The sequence below is a fragment of the Hyposmocoma kahamanoa genome, unplaced genomic scaffold (assembly GCF_003589595.1).
Source record: "Hyposmocoma kahamanoa isolate Upper Pololo Valley unplaced genomic scaffold, ASM358959v1 138, whole genome shotgun sequence".
Lineage (NCBI taxonomy): Eukaryota > Metazoa > Arthropoda > Insecta > Lepidoptera > Cosmopterigidae > Hyposmocoma > Hyposmocoma kahamanoa.
The window spans coordinates 4364793-4382885 of NW_020653492.1; the positions used below are offsets into that span (position 1 = coordinate 4364793).

General features: G+C 36.9%; 1 protein-coding gene across 1 annotated transcript; it reads left to right on the plus strand.

The window, feature by feature from the left end:
• Positions 1-7459: 7459 nt before the first annotated feature.
• LOC113240450 (ras-related protein Rab-18) lies at positions 7460-14696 on the plus strand. Its single transcript, XM_026477762.1, has 5 exons — positions 7460-7681; positions 9635-9802; positions 12675-12816; positions 13731-13853; positions 14264-14696. The coding sequence occupies exons 1-5, from the start codon at positions 7620-7622 to the stop codon at positions 14378-14380; spliced, it is 612 nt and encodes a 203-aa protein (XP_026333547.1). The 5' UTR covers positions 7460-7619; the 3' UTR covers positions 14381-14696.
• Positions 14697-18093: the final 3397 nt, after the last annotated feature.

An 18093-nucleotide genomic window follows, 5' to 3' on the forward strand; every position in this document is an offset into this window, starting at 1 on the left:
TACAATTATATGGACGTCGTCGGGTCCGCGCAAAAAGTGTCCGAACTTATAGGGCGTTAAAATCGTATACAGAGCGTCATTCACGCTCTAGTCTTCATTTGTTCTACTGACAGCGAAGCAAGCAAAATTAGACAGTACTGCGATGACATTACAATTTAAATTCAACGTTTTAGCTTTTTCATATTCCTTGACATGTCACTACGTTTAAATAGGTTGACTTGGGACATTTTTTTCGTGGTTTTTGTATTAGACCCGTCGTCCATTTATTTGTAAGTGAATGACCGATGATATTTGTTTTGCAATTAGTTGGTTTGCTGTTTACCCACGTCACCGAGTGGAACTGTTTCTCATTGTTCGAGATATTATCTGTATTACAATAAATACAGATAATTGTTGGCGTTGTACTAGTCCAGCTTTCTTATTCGATATCTCCACACTACAGATCGCACTTCTAAGAAAGGTCAAAATCCCGTTTTAGATTTAGATGGTGCTGATCGATGTGCTGGACTTTTTTTAAATAATATCTAGTGAATGACAAATATGTCGTGCGCCTGATGGTAAGCTAAACGCCTGCCCATAACAGTTGCAGGGGTGGCCCTGCAACTGTTATGGTTTAAGTTTAAGTGGTTAAAGCTTTAAATCGCGAAGACATAAGTTAACAAGTCCCATGTGCCTGTATTTTCACCCAGCACCCTACCCTTAAAAACCGAAACACAGTAATGCTGATATCACTGCTTGGCGGCAGAAATAGGTAAGGTGGCAGTATCACCAAGGACAGTCTTTCACAAGGAGCTCTATTATGTATCTCTGACACACACATAGACGACCACAAATTACACCCAAACTCACGAGATAAATAAATGTAGGCCGTACAAATATTTCTCCTGGCCTGAGAATCGAAACCGGGACCTCTGCGTGGCAGTCCAGCACGGTAACCGTTCGGCCACAGAGGTTAAAATGGCCGTAAATATCAATTAATTGACCTGTAATACACAAGTACTTAGTCAGTTTTTTTCTTGTAATATTGTTCAAACATTAAACATTGAGCTAGAATTATTTTCCGAACTTGGCAAATATGCGTATCTATGGATAGCATTGTGTGTTACGAACTAATTTATACATTACCGGTAGCTAATATAGGTAGAAGGCGCTAACCCAAAACAAAATAAAAAATAGGCAGTATCATACAAAAGCATGACGTAAGTTGCCTGCTTATCGGAATTCTACAGGATATACCACGGAGAGTGTGCGAGGGAAATACACGAATTAATTCCGCCTCCACCTTTCCATCATCGGAGGGACTAGTCCCATATCCTTTCTACATAAGTTTTGTTTATAGTGCTTCTCCTTAACAACCCTTGCTTATGCGGGAAGGGCGCTATAAACCTGTGCGAGCGAGCTCAGTACAGCTCAATATAGTGCCTTAGGTGAGCCGCCCCGGGTGCACGTACAGCACGCAGGTACTACAGACACGCTCACTTCCCGTCGCGCTCCGCACGACTAACGGTTGCCACCACTGAGCCGCCGACTCTAAACCGACTACCAAATCTTCTCATTGGTGGCGGAGTTGTAAGGCACGCTCACTTCCCGACGCCGAATGAACGGCGTCTCTCCAGTTCCCAGACAGCTGGAGGGACCTGAAGATGTCTAGCTCATCCTCTACTAGCTCCCCAGGCTAGTGCCGGAGATGCCAAGTGGCAGTGTCCTGCGACAATATCCGGACATAGCCACCGACTTAAAGGGCAACTCACGTGTCCCGGGCGTCTCCTCGCCTCGCCAACTAGAGCGGTACTAAAACGCGCTAGCTGCGCGTGAGACGAACGCCCCGGTCACCACAAACCCCGACAAGTCCATACCCAGGTCCGGGTCCGTCTGAGACGCCCGTGAGGACGCATAACTGGCGGGCTTGCCGATGAGCCCGTAGTCTCTCTGGAAACCCTATATCTCGGATCGGTAGATAGGGACACCCAACGTCATCATCATCATCGGGGGGACAAGGCATAGGCTGGGGTTCCCCCCTATATTGTGGATATTCCAAAAATTCGCACGAAGAATTTCACTTCCACATTTATATGGCGAACGGCTATGGAGTGGAATACCCTGTCTGCAGACTTGTTCCCTGAACATTATAACTTGGATCTTTTCAAAGCGAGAGTGAATAGGCATTATTCAGTTGTGCATGCTCCATCGTCGACTTCATCGTCACTTCCATCGGGTAAGATGGAGGTCAAGTGTGCACTTATATTTTTTCAATAAAAAAAATACAAATCTGTGAAATACGCTCCATCTAGTTGATTTGTTTGTTATCACTAGAAATTAGAGTAGTTTTGATAAATTGCATAGGGTTCGCAGAGTAGTCATTTCCCGTAGTAGTAAAACTGGGGGGGGTTTAGTGGGGTAGGCCCTCCAGTCTGGAGGGAGAGTCTCCACATAATCCCTGAGTCTCCCTGGGCTCGGGGTATCTATAAAGATTTCTCTCCGTCAAAAAAGAATGTTATAAGAGCAAATTAATTTACTTCCATCTTTATTAACATGGACTTTAGCAAAATAACGCCTGATCAATTCCTACTAGTGATCCATTTGTGACTTTTAAACGACTAAAAGCAATTAGTTATTCTTAATGGTTTGTACTTATTGCTATATAAGTGTAATTACCTTAAAAACTTAAAGTACTATTGGTAACGTAATAAGGTACACATTCATAACCCTGCACTAGGGAAACCCTGTATCGCAGGTACCACGGACACACACATAGACAACCACAAATTACACCCAAACTTACGACTGAAATAAATGTAGGCCATACAAATATTTCTCCCGTCCCGGGACGAACGCGGGACCTCTGCGTGGCAGTCCGACATGGTAACCGTTCGGCCACGTAGGCAGTAATATTCGTGGAACTTTTCATTTAAATACACCGCCAGTTGTAACGTAATTGATTTTTACATATCAAAAATTCAGTTACCATTCAGAGCTCCTTGTAAAAGAGATCGTCTAGGAACGTACTGTCACGAAATAATGATATTTCTGCCGCCAAACAGTATTACGAGCGTTCTGTCAACTTGTCAATCTTCTGTCTCAGTGTGACGGACGCAGTGTAACATCTTTGCGACTTATAGCTCTGAGTGGCACTGCAACTTTTTTACTCCGTCCAACCATCTATTTAACTTTTGACATAATGCATGCCTCTGAAGTTCTGTAATTATTGACATACAACCATAGACACTGCAGCTTTTGTGGGTTTTAGCCTTAGAATAATAACGCATAGAAACCTAGTCCGCACACGCTAAGTGAGGCAAATTGAAGCGCCCCCAATGGGCCTACACGAGCGGGCGGGCCTTCAGTGCTCAAGGTCATCTTGCACCGCGAACAGATCAAGAATTTTAGCTAAAAATGACGAAATGTGCGATAAATGAGTGTAAAAATACGTCAGACAAACATAAAATAGATACTAACATCACATTCCACAAGGAAGTAACGCGTTTCAACTTGTATTTTTATATAAATATTCACTAAAACCCAAAATGAACCTACTACTAAAACTAGCCTACATGAATTTGATTTTTGCCTCTCTTGTGACAGTTCGTTTGATATGAAACTATCATTCTATGCGTTATTATTCTAAGGTTTTAGCCCATTGACTTACAATTTATGGACGTCGGGTCCGCGCTAAAAAGTGTCCGCACTTGTAAGGCGCTAAAATCGTATACAGAGCGCGACACTCCGCTTTAGTCTTCATTTGTTCTACGGACAGCGCGATACTGCAATGACATAACAATTTAAATTTCGAATAGGTTGACTTGGGACATTTTTTTCGTGGTTTTTGTATTAGACCCGTCGTCCATTTATTTGTAAGTCAATGTTTTAGCCCAATAAAAGATGGTAAAATTATGCACTATGAACTTCAATCAGAGTAATTTGTCACTTTAAAAACTATACAAATTTGTGAAAGAATTTATGAAGTAAAAAATAACGTTTGTTCGAGTGAAGCTCCCAATTGGGTCTCTCCTACTAGACGGCCATATGCGCCCCCCGCGGCCCCACCCCGCCGTCGTCGGCTAACTTCGACTCACTCCGGTTTGCGTCGGCAACAGATACAAAAATGCAATACTTCCTGGACTCTTTTTTTTATTTTAGTGAAGCGACTTGCTCTTTAGCAGCGATATTTATCGAGTCAACAGATTATATAGCAAGATTATCTTCGTCACATAATCTGTTGGCTGTCTGTTGTTATTCAAGTAGATCAATTTTTGTATCTGTATAATAAATTATAATGAAATTAAATAATTATAATGGATTCTTACTGTTTATTGTAATGAATTGCCGGATTCTTCTCCATATGAACGGGAATCATCACTTGAACCCTCAATAACATTATTTGTTAATTCTTGAGTACACAAATTGTCAAACGCAACATCACGATCCCAGTCAGACAATATCTTCTTTTTTGAACCGGCTCACATTCACGATTAGATCTTATTCATAAATAAAATCGATTGTTAATCGAATCGGAAACGTATTAGGATATCAGTAATTGATTAGAATTTGAGCTGTTAAAAGTTAATTTAGTAGTTGGAAGGGTTGAACGGAGTATACATGTTACTTAACACCAGGACCACGACTTGTCACTTGTTGCGTCACTAAAATAATCATAAAAAATATATTAATTTGCAGCTATGCGAAACAAATTACATCTCTACGTACCGATGCAAACAAATAAATAAATTACATCATTTACTCTAACTAAGTATGGTACCAATGTCGTCGAATTTGAAACTAATTAATAAATAAAAAGTATAAACAAACGGTAAAACCGGATTTTTTTCACTGCAGCGCCTGTCAGTTCTAAGTTTTCTTTCAGTTCCTCGTTGTTACAAAGTTTAATTTCACCGCAAACGGAAAAATATCAAAACTATAAATTCATTTCAAAAATATATTTTACAAACTTTACCGCTCCACAAGTTGTGGAAGTTAGAAAAGAGAAATAAAGTAACTTTTGAATAAAATACCAGTTGGAAACAACGCCTGGATAGAGAATTGAAAATATTCCTTTGAAAAAATATTAATATAATCTCGTAAATAACAACAAAACATTACTGAGTTCAGTATTAAAAAATGTAGCGCTACACCGGCTGAAAATTGAGCACCGTAATTTCAGCGCTTCCATTTTCTTCCTACAACCATGTCAATTTTATGTTGGTCTTAGGCTGAACTCACACTGGCGCAGAGTTGAAGCGTCGCGTCGCTTCCTGTTTTTCAACTACAACGCCTGTGGTCGGCGTCTGACGACTCACTGCGCTCAAGTGACGACGACGAAGCCGCTCGGTTGCATCCGAGGGTCGACGCGCGTCGACGCCTGTTTCCATATTTACATAACACAAATATGTACCTTAATGATGGGAAAATAGAGATGATATACTATAGGCGACAAACATGACTTTCGACAGACATTCGACTCTACATAACATAGAATAGAATTCTTCTTACAACTTAGAATAGAATCGAGTCTTTAAGAAAATAGCTAATTATTTTTAGTAGAATAACACCGTCGAAACCACGCAGTTGAACTTTTCGATAGACCTGTAACCTTTAAAAGTAATCTTAGTTATTATTTTGAATAATTAAGCAATAGAACTGAAACCAACTAATTTCATTTAAGGCGAGGTACATATTTGGACACGAGCCTGGATTTTAGGAGGTGAAGTATGAGGGGAACCGCCCCTCGCGTCCCGCAATCCACCCACTGAAAGTTATTATATTTAATCTCAGTACAGACAACTAAACAACCGACCCCACAAGTTCGTGGAATCTATTTGCCAATTTCATTGAAACCTGATTCACCTCCTAGTTTGCAAACCTTAGAGGTGGAATATTTTTTCTTCAAATTGAAATGGAACCACTACTCTGCCGTCTACTACTAATTAAAACGCGGCTACGTGACAAATGATCAAATAACCGTTCTAAATAGCAAAAAGTATATCACAAAATTCTCTTTTAAAAACTTCGACTTACAGGAACTTACCCTAACGATGCATAACTGAAATATCATTAAACAATTTGAATATTCTAAAACTGGGTTATGGTTTTTTATGATATCTCAAAAAAATATTATGTCATTTATCCATTGACTTACAAATAAATGGACGACGGGTCTAATACAAAAACCACGAAAAAAATGTCCCAAGTCAACCTATTCGAAATTTAAATTGTTATGTCATCGCAGTATCGCGCTGTCCGTAGAACAAATGAAGACTAAAGCGGAGTGTCGCGCTCTGTATACGATTTTAGCGCCTTACAAGTGCGGACACTTTTTAGCGCGGACCCGACGTCCATATAATTGTAAGTCAATGCATTTATCCGAATTTTAGTTAGCAGACGGCAGTACTGATGTACCTACCCTCTATCCAACAAAAAAAATAATCGCGTAATATACACAGTAAAATCTAGTACATGGATGCGTTAATTTTTCCCTATTGCGTCTTTTTTGACATTTTTTATTTTTTAATACAGCTTGCATCAACGACAAAAAATCGTTTAAATCTTATACAAAAATCTGCTTATTGCAGACAAATTAAAACTTAGTAAACAAATTCGTAAGATCTGGTGACTTGGTCTGTAGTTCTGTAGGTAAGAGCGTTGGCACCGGTGTGACAACAGACGCTGGTTTGAGTCTCGTTAGATCGAAATAATTTTTTTTTGTGTGTTATTTGTTCTTTGTATCAACAATAACGACAAATTAGTGCAGTAAACAAAAATATAATATGAATAAAATCATGCTAGTGAAAACATTATGATAATCAATAAAATAATACAATAATCTCAGTACGGAGTACCTACTAAAAAAATCGACCTCACGACGTGAAATTACATCTATTTGACAAGTTTTATTGAAATCGGTTGAGTCGGTTCGCCACTATACGGAACTTGACACAGGAGATAAGAAAAATCGGTTCTCACTACTCCAAAGTATTTTCAGAGAAAAACGCCTTGAATTCGAGAATAGCAAAATCAACCATTAAAATAATTGCTCCAAATAAAATTTTGGCGTTATTTATAAAAATGAATCTTCATGCGTGAACAGCCAGCCTTGGAGTTGAATGATTTTCTTCAAAATTAAATGGGACCACTATGGAGATACTCTCTTGCCAACAAAAAAGAATCATCAAAATCGGTTCACAAATACCGGAGTTATCGCGTAACATACATACAAAAAAAAACATACAGTCGAATTGAGAACCTCCTTTTTGAAATCGGTTTAAAAAAAGAAAAATATTGTACCAAAATAAAATATTTAAAAAAATACGCGTATTTAAGCATTGAAATCAAAACGTTTTTTGCTTGAAACGAAACGTAGCCTAACGTCAAAAACACTAAAGACGCAAAACGTCATTGTCAGATTTGTTTTGCCTTATTTTATCGCGTATTTCATTACAAAAGCAATAAAAACACATTAATATATTACAACATTTAAATCATTTTTACCCTTCAGACATAATTTGTGCGTTCATAAGGTGCTTTCTAGAAAATAGCGGTCACTTCCGGGGTTGCCTAACATCAAACCAATTTTAAAGTTTATCGTTATCAAAAACTGTGTTGATTTACGCCTTAAAGTGATTAAAATGGATTACGTGACTACATTGAAGATTTTAGTAATCGGAGAAAGTGGTGTGGGCAAGTCTAGGTAAGTATTTTAGTACTTAAAACGTAACTTATCCTGTGCCTTATTTCTGCGCGCTTATACCTTATTATCCACTAATACAGCATGAATCATCGTTTTTTTCGTTTAACATTGCAATATAAACATTTGATGCCTCATTTCTTGCGTGAAATTCATATTTAACTGTAAAAATGAGTAACTAAACAGATTCAGAACATTGTTCATCAAACTGCCTTGACTTGGTTAGACGAAGGCTACGATTTATTATTTTGCTTGTATAAGATGATATAAATTCCTTGTTAGAAAAAATGACCTTGTTGTTAAGGTTATAAACAATGAGTTTTTGTAGTAACCTTTGTTATTTTTATAGCTTTTTACATAATATTGTAAACATAAACATTTGACTGTATATTTTTTAAACAAATATGGTAGAAGAAATTTAATTAATTTGTAATATTATGCTGTTACTATTACCGTTTTAATATCTTTCTATGTTAAAAAAATTTATTTCTTGAATATGTATTCAAGTCCTTCTGTCAAAATGTTAGTAATATGTTGACTGAAGGATGTGACTCCAAGGCCATGAACAAAAAAAATATATGTGGCCACCTCAGTGGTTGAGAGACTTACTCACCAGTTTTCATGGTGTTTCCGTCCCTGAGAACCCTGGTTCTAAATCGTCTCGAGTGTGGGTGTTTGTAGTACCATCTTTGTTTCCCATTTCGATGACACAAGTGCTTGAGTTACTTACTTTGGGATCGGAGCAATGTGTGTAATCTTGTCTAATGTAATGTCATCGGAGATAGTGCAAATCTGCATATGTAGTATTGGTGAAAAGTGCGTACCAAACCAAATTTCACAGGAAAGGGATTTAACACTATTACTTTGTTATTTCAATGGTACAGTAAACATTAATTTATATTGTCTACGGATTGATAACAATAGACTCCCGTAAATCATGCCAATTTGGTTGCCACAACATTTACGCCGATTTGGTTTGTCGAGTAAATTACCAAAATGGAGACTTAATCAATTGTTAGTCACATGTAATTCCATTACCCCCAAGGATATATACATGATATATATCAATTATGACTATGGGAGACATCGGCCTTGCTAATGGCGTCGTCTGCCATAATTTTTATATTATGTTTACAAAGCTACTGTTCATAGTCATTTTTATTTGACACTGGTGAAATAATCAGTTATTTCGATGGGGCTATAATATTTAAAAGAAGAAGAATATATTGAATATGCAGTTGGGCCATTTAGTATAAAACAGGTGTCCCATATTATACAATATGATAACCTAACTTTTGAAAGGTCTACTACTGCTTTGCAGGACATCAGATGTCCTTTTAATTTTTGATATTTGATGATTACAATTCGGAGCTAAGGCCAACAATATTAAAGCACGGAAGGATTCTTGCTTTGACCATTTTAATCTCCTCTGGTCGAGGCATATACCTTTCCACTATTGAATATCATGTGTTCATCAAGAGGCAGCATTGGATAAGGACATGCAAAGAAGATTAACCTGCCTCATGCCAGAATCTACATTCATTGCTTTCTCTAAGCTCTGTAACTTCAATTTGTCACTTTATCACAGCTATGGTCAGCATTTTAATGACTTTCCTGTCAAGTGCCAAATTTCTCTACAGTATTTGAGCACTGTTGGCCTTAGCCTTATAATGTTTGTCTGATAGATAACCTATTGCAATATACTAAACATAAAACGTGATACAAAGTATATTAGCACAATAAGCAACAACCAGAATAACATGATCTATAGATAGGTAATTAATAACGGTCACTACGCTTGTATGTAAATGTCCACATAGTGGTTTCACATTGATCTTACTCACTCTACTGTAGCGGCATCAGAAATGTTAGGAAGTGAACTCTGAGCTCCAAGGTATTTCGTTAATTATACTTTTATAAGAATGAATGCGCTACATTGTGTAATGTAATTTCCAGCATAATCCTAGCATTCACAACCGGTGATTACAATGCTCAATTCCCAGCCACTATTGGTGTGGATTATAAATGCAAAGTGATGGAGGTGAACGGGGTCAAAGTCAAGCTTGGCATCTGGGACACTGCGGGGCAGGAGCGGTATAGAACATTGACTTCCAGTTTTTACAGGTCAGTGGGAAGAAAGACCGAATTATGTACAAAAAAAACCAGGATCAGTATCAAAGTAATGTATTTGAAATTGTACAGTAAACATTGTCTTCATACAACAATTTAGATTTATCATAATCTCTGAATTTGGAGAACATATTATTATTTCTATTTGCCACAGTTGTAGCTGTAGAGATTTGTAGCTAAGCAACTTCTCCGGCAAATATTTAAAATTTTTGTAATAGCATTATTTCTTATTATGGTAAGTATTTTTCTGTATCAGAAATATTACTTTGGCACAAGATCTAGTACTTTTTGATATTTATCATTATCTTTATCGTAAACTGGAAATGTTTTGTGCTTGATTTTATAACAAAATATAATATGTCGATTCCAGGTATTAAATCATAAATGCTTAGAAAAATATCTTCAAATGAGATTTTTACTTTTATACTCTATTCTATTCTATTTCATTTTTATTCTTAATGAATGGCTTGTGACACTAATATATTGTCTCAACCACACGTAAAATAGGCGCTTTGTCGTCGAGTTGCGGATACCAGCCCATTGCACCAAGTACCAAGTATATTGTCTCAATTCTACCAGTGTAAGTTATGTGTTGGTTTCATAAACATCATGGAGGAAGTGTTTAACGAAAGTATGTTCGGTGAGTCAGAGGGACTGTCGAAGACATTTTTGCATAAGTTGATCCCTAGAACAAAAGAGACAGCACAAATTAGACAACACAAATTGTTAGTAACAATGTATAATTTTTAAGTACTAATATAGTGTTAATATACGAACAATATTCACAATTTATATAATAAGATATACAGTATTCTTTTAAAATTATTACTGACTGGCTGATCACACACAATAATTATGACTCGACTGAAAAACTATTAACTATACTAAAATAAGTAATATTACACATATAAACACCCCAACGCGCGCGCGCACACACACACACACACACACACACGTACACGCACATAAACACACGCACCCAAACACACACTCACAGAGATTTTCTATTTTTTCTATTTGTTTTATTTTCTAATTAGCTGTCAATTTTATTTTACTCTTTGATTTTCATTATTTTTGTTAAATTTTATTAGTGTTACTTTTCTGGTAAACTTGTCAAAAGGGTGTGAGCCTGGTGATCTGTAACACAGGTCCCCAACCTAGTACAGACTCCAGCTCTCACTAAGGTGCTTCATATTCAACATGAAATGTAACAAATCTGCATTTTGTTAACCTTTTTGAGAGAAATAAAGCATTTTGTATTGTATTGTATAATTGAATATGATTCTTATGAATAAATTTACAGAGAATATTCTATTTCCTTAATGGTGGCCACTGGGCTTGGGTTAGTGTCACTTTCATACTTTTATACTCTGTCCAACCATTTATTTAAGTTTTGACAGCTACAATTCTAAGCATTAGTGATGTCCTAATGCGTTTCCGATTCGATTTTTATAACATTCGATTTTATTTATGAAAAAGTTTTAATCGAGAATGTGAGCAGGTTCTAAAAAGAAGATATTGTCTGATTGGAATGTGATGTTGCGTTTGACAATTTGTGTACTCAAGAATTAATGACTAATGTTAACGAGGATTCAAGTGATGATTCCCGTTCATATGGAGAAGAATCTCACGATTCATTATAATAAACAATAAGAATTTATTATAATTATTTCTAATTTATTTCATTTCATTATAATTTATTACACAGGACTAAAATTTATCAACTTGAGTAATGTTCTTAACATAATCTGTTGGGTCGATAAATATCGGAGCTACAGAGCACGTAGTTTCACTAAAAATAAAAAATAAAAGAGTCTATTCCTGGACTGCATTTTTTTGGCTGTGGCTGTACGTCAATAATTGCGGAACTTCAGAGGAATGCATATGTCTAAAGTGAAATAAAAGGTTGGATGGAGTATAATTAGGCCATTCCTCTATAGGCAATAACCAACAGGCCTAATGTGAACTGGGGACACTCATAGATAAATAATCTATGGGGACACCACACTTTCCGAAGTGCAGGTTTCGTCACAAGTTTTTTCCTTTACCCTTAGCGATAGGCAATGTTAGAAATTAAAATCATAAGTACTTACATACCGCCACAGAGATTCGAACTGTCTACGTTCCAATTTAGAAGCAAACATTCTTCCACAGGGCTACCACCGCTTAATTTAATTACTGACACAAAATGTGACCACTTCTTTAGTAGCAGTAGAGCTTCTTGTGAAAGAGTTCGTCCAGGGAAGTACTGCCACCTTACCTATTTCTGCCGCCAAGCAGTCAGCATTACTGTGTTCCGGTTTTGAAGGGCAAAGGTGACGGGCGCAGTGACAGTGCCCAGATCTTTGTGATTTAAATCCCTGAGGACACTGCAATTGTTATGGACAGGCGTGTAGCTTACCATCAGACATGACTTGTTCGTATCACTTGGCGCAGCACTTGATATTATTAAAAAAAAGAAAAAACCTGATCAGTCAGTTATCATATCATAACGAACTTGGGATTCGCTCTGGACCTTTTGGAGGGAAAAGTGTCGTTTTTATTTTGACTTTCAATTATTTTGTGAAATCTAGTTTAAAGTGGAATAGGATAGTGTTATTGTGCCTTAATCGAAGATTAAAACCCGAAATTATACGAATCTCAAACTAGAATACCCGTATCGGCCCGTTTTAAGGAATCCCGAGTCAATCCAAGCACGCCGCCTCAAATTGCCTATCCTCTTTGTGGCGGCCATATTTACAGAAACATAATTTACAAAGTGAAACCAAAATGAAGAAAAGAAAATGAAGAATAGGCTGTATGGCATTATGCCAAAGCCGTTAAAACTGTACTTAAAAAAAATAAAAAAATAACGAACTTGTTTCAGAGATGCACATGGCGCTATACTTGTCTATGATGTATCCGAACCAAAGACACTACAGAAACTGAATGAGTGGGTGGAGGAACTGCAAGTGTACTCTACTAAGCAAAATATTGTCTGTTTAGTTGTTGGCAATAAGATTGATAAGGTAAGAACACTTGCAGTTATCCAATTGTATATATCAGTATGCTCGTAATTAAGGACGTTGTACTTTATAATCTTCTATAGCTGAGACTCATCACCAATTGCCTCCGTGAGCGAACGGTTAACATCCCAGGTTCAATTATCCCGGGCCGGGAGAAATATTTGTATGGCCTACGTTTATTTCTCTCGTGAGTTTGGGTGTAATTTGTGGTTGTCTATGTGTCCATGGCACCCGCAACACAGGGTTTCCCTAGTGCAGGGCTTTGTTGAGTGTGTTTGTTATTATTATTTTTTTTATCATGGAGACCATGGTGTTTTATTATTAATTTGTATTTCCATCGCTGTTATTGCATCTAATATCATATAAAGTCAACATCAACCCATTTATACGTCCCTCTGCTGGACACCGGTCTCATCTCAGGCGAGGGTTTCGCCCATAGTCCCTATCCTATCCGGATTTCACACTTTTTCTGAAGGTTGTGAACCTTCTTCGATGTGCAGGTTCATCCCATGTTTTCATTCACCGAAAAGCTCATTTCAAATTAAAAATAAATATGTGAAGTGTCTGTGCTAACTTGTCATAATTGCAATGAATGTTAAATTTTTTCAAGTTTAGAGTGTAGTATTTTCTTAAATAAATTTTTAATGCACTGTCAACAAGCGATAACAATTTTCTGCATTTTATAGCAAGGAACCTTTGTTATTGTTTATAATAATTGCAAAATGATAACAAAGGTCGTAGTCTTGGTTAGGTGATAAGTGGGCGTATTTACATCGGGTTTTCAGCCGCCGTCGGCAGACTACTGCACCATGCCGAAGGCAACATAGCTTATAATAATCATGAAGGAGAATATTATGTATAAAAAGTATGTATAAATAGTTATACCACATGGTCTATATTTTGTTCTTTTTTATTAGCCTCGAGCAGTGGCAAGAGAAACTGGACAGGCATTTGCGCAGAAACACAGAATGCTCTTCATAGAGAGCAGCGCCAAGACACAGGAAGGCATCACCTTGGCTTTTGAAGAACTTGTTCAAAAGGTAAACCCCCCTTTTTCTAGTTCCCCCCCATATCCTAGTCAACGGCAAATCTTCGTGTCACTAAAAATAACAAACTAATTCTCTAAGCTCAATAATGTTGACGATCTCCGTGGTTGAGTGGCTTGCACGTCGGTTTTCATGGTTTGGCCATCTCTGAGGTCCCGGGTTGGATCCCTGGCCGGGCCTATGTAGGAAACTAACTTATCTATATTGTCTCGGATCGGGGTGTTTGTGGTACAGTCGTTTCTGATTTCCATAACACTTAATTACTTTGGAATCGGAGCAACCTATGTGATGGTTTTTTATTAACATTATTGCCTGGAAATAATTCTATAAAATCTTAATTTTGTCTCAATATATCAAACGGCAAAATCAAGTCAACGCTTCAAACTACTTCATTTTTCCCGTAGATCATCGAAACGCCAGGCCTGTGGGACACAGTGGCTTCTTCCTCCAACATCCGCATTTCAAACGAAGAAAGGAGACAACAAGAATCGTCTTGTTACGATTACACTTGTTCTATATAACGTTGTATATATTTTTTTTGTATAAGTAGTAGGAGATTTTGGTTTGAGTAACGAAAAATACATCGTTGTACACTTAGGGTTCACGCACACTTGATGTTGACCTGCGAAATGTGCTGTTTGCATCGAGTATATAACCAGAAATAAAGGCGAAATGTCATTTAATTTGTTTCAAACTATTCTCCCATATCAATTCTGTGACAACTGTGCTCCGATTGGCCAGCCCGAGTTCGAAACAATTGACGGGTGTCGTCAACTGTTTCACTTCAAATCGACCAGTTAACTTGAGCTTTGCTATAATGGACGAAAATTCCAAAATTACGTATTTAATATTTAATTCCCGATGAAATGTGATTCCGTTTCTTTTGTAATTAGATGTTTTGCTGTTTTTCCCACACCACCGAATAGAACAGCACGGCATTGTTAGAGATATTATCTTTATTACAATAAATACAGAATATTTTTTTAAATATACGGAGACGTACACACAGGTCAGTAGTTGGCCTGTCTATATTTCAGTGCAAACGGGAGTTGATATTTATAAGAGCTGTATCGCTAATGTGTTACCAGGAATATATGGCCCTTACTTCGTCTCTATTTCTGGTTATATACTCGATGGCTGTTTGTAAGGTATACGCACATAATGAATGCGTCGTTTTACGAAACATGGGCTATGTATGGGCTTAATGGTGATATCTTTATAGGTTTATATTATTTTTCTTTTTATATTAAACCACCGCTAGAAAATACGAGAACAACTTTCGTTACTCTGCCAAAATTGTGAGTTGACCACAATCTGAAGAAAACTATTTTAACAAATAAAAACCGTTAAGTTACCAAATAAAGTACATATTTGAAACATATTATGTTCCCATGTATAACGTTAAGCTCGCAGAATATTACCTTTTCATAATTGATTTCGATTTTTATTTAGTCCCACTTTGCTTTAAAAAGATTTTTTATTATTATGTTGGTCCTACGGTAGGTGCTTTATCTAAAAAAAAAAGTGCTTTATCTATAAAATACTGGTAATTCGTTTACTCATTGTTCATGTGACATGACATGGCTGATCTGGTTCATCAAATACAAGAGCAATTATTTTATTTTCTTTATTCATGGTATAAACAATGAAGTAGATCAATTTAGTTTACACTTTTAGATATAATATAACATAAACATCGTAGCACAACTAAACAAACAATTAACTGCAAAACAAAAATGACTGCCTCCGAAGCCGAACGGTTGCCATGCCTTACTGCCACGCAGAATTCTCAGGTTATAGAAGAAATATTTGTATGGCCTACATTTATATCTCTCGTGAGTTAAGGTGTAATTTGTGGTTTTCTATGTGTGTCCATGGCACCGGCCACACAGGGTTTCCCTAGTGCGGGGCTATGTTGAGTGTGTACGTTATTATTATTATTAAACAAAAAATCGCCGAGTAACCCTCTCGCTGTGGTAACTCTATCGTTGAAAACATAAATATCTATTCTATGCAAGCTCGCAGCGGAAACGAGTTCTTCTCTGTGATTGGTTGAGACTTCAGTAGTGCGCTCAAAATATCAAAATATTGTTGAAGTTACGTAGTCGTTCGATCGAAGTCCTATCCAAAATGGGTATTCACGTATCACCTGAACGAACGTTGATATGAGTAGAACCGAAACGTAACGACTAATGAGCGACATCTTGGATTGTGAAATTGACATTTAGTCGTCCAAAGTTTATTGAAAGAACTGTCAAAATTTTAGCAGATTACGAACGACTTGTCGTTTAGAGTCTATTTGAGTTCGATTCATATACTAATACTCTAGCCAAATTCGATGTAGAATGTTTAATAACAAAACGTTGCTAGGCAACCAATGATCCCATAGGAAAAGAACATTTTTTTCAATGCTCATTATTAAGGCTTGCTCTGCCCACGGCCTGCTCCCTTAATTGGAATTTATATAGGTAAGTAAGTAATTGAGTTATGTAGAAGTAATACTTACCTAGACAATTATTATAAAATTTACAAAATACCTATTGATACGTATGATTTAGGAATAAAAATAAGTCTTTGCGTCCTATTAATATTTACTGCTAGATGGTAGGTAATGGTAGATGAAAAGCAACAAAATTGTAAGATTTTATTTGATATTAATTTACCACATTTAAAATCATCCAGCATCTATTTCCGATTCTGAACTTGAATTACCACTATAAATCGAATGTTTGCAATCTCTCACTTCAAATCAAAAAGTCACTAGGGATGACACAGTTTTACAAATAATTAATTACTGGTCATGTTTAGATGATTTGAAACTTCTGTTGAATAATATTCATTATAAACATGGCTTCAAGATTTAGTATTATCCACAATCTAGTTGAATTTCGTAGGAAATTATTGAAATTGTATAGTAACTGTGAAAGAGTCTTGAGATGAAAACCCTAAAAATCATACGTTTTTGTTTGTTGACATTTATTCTACATCGAATTTGGCTAGAGTTATACAATACGCTTCAACGACATTTGGATCGAACGACTTTAAAATGGGACTCGTTGACGTTCAGTCACACGTGAATACGAAAAAGCAGTTCAACGATTAAATCGCTATGATATCGTAACTGTAACACCCCCCAGGTATGTCAAATATGCTCTTCCAAACGTGACTTGACCGTGTTATATGATAGTGCAGTGTTGCGTCGCGCAGCGTCACTATAGCGTAATGCATTATGGTTTTCATGGCCAGGCGTGTAGAGGCTTCTTGTAGGCAGGTAGATGAGGTCCGAGCAGTAATTGTTAATAGGATCCATATCAACTTTTCATTTAACGTCAGGTACAGCGGAATAATTAGCTTTTAATGTATTGACTTACAAATAAATGGACGACGGGTCTAATACAAAAACCACGAAAAAAATGTCCCAAGTCAACCTATTTAAACGTAGTGACATGTAAAGGAATATGAAAAAGCTTGAATTGAAATTGTAATGTCATCGCAGTACTGTCTAACTTTGCTTGCTTCGCTGTCAGTCGAACAAACGAAGACTAAAGCGTGAATGACGCTCTGTATACGATTTTAACGCCCTATAAGTTCGGACACTTTAACGCGGACCCGACGTCCATATAATTGTAAGTCAATGTTTTAATGTATAAAAATTTTAAAAATGTCTTAACAACACGTCTTGACAGCAGTTCCGCATAGTGCGGTTCCGCCTTTAGTGTGATCGAAAGATTTCAAGCCAATATTTATTGTTTCTTCAGAATATTGTCAACTTCAATGTGTGACATCTTTGTATGTGGCTTGCTTTTGTAAATACAAACGACAAAATTATTAACATAAAAAGGTTTTTTTAGATAATAACTGATATTTTATTCATATGTAAATCAATGTTATTATAGGTAATTTTATATATGTATTCTATGGTTACCAACCAAAATAAATAATTTGATTGTTTTTTCAATTACATTTTTTTTTCTTTGACTTCACCTTAAGGCCGTCATAGGTACATAGACAATTCCTCAATTTTATAATATCAAGTGACGGGACGAACAAGCCGCGTGCCTGATGGTAAGCTGCACGCCTGTCCATAACAGTTGCAGTGCCACTCAGAGCTTCAAATCGCAAAGATCTGAGGGGCACTGCCACTGCGCCCGTCACCCTGAGACATACGTTGACAAGTCCCATGTGCCTGTAATTTCACCAAATGAACGCACGGGTGGCTTGTGCGGAGTTCACG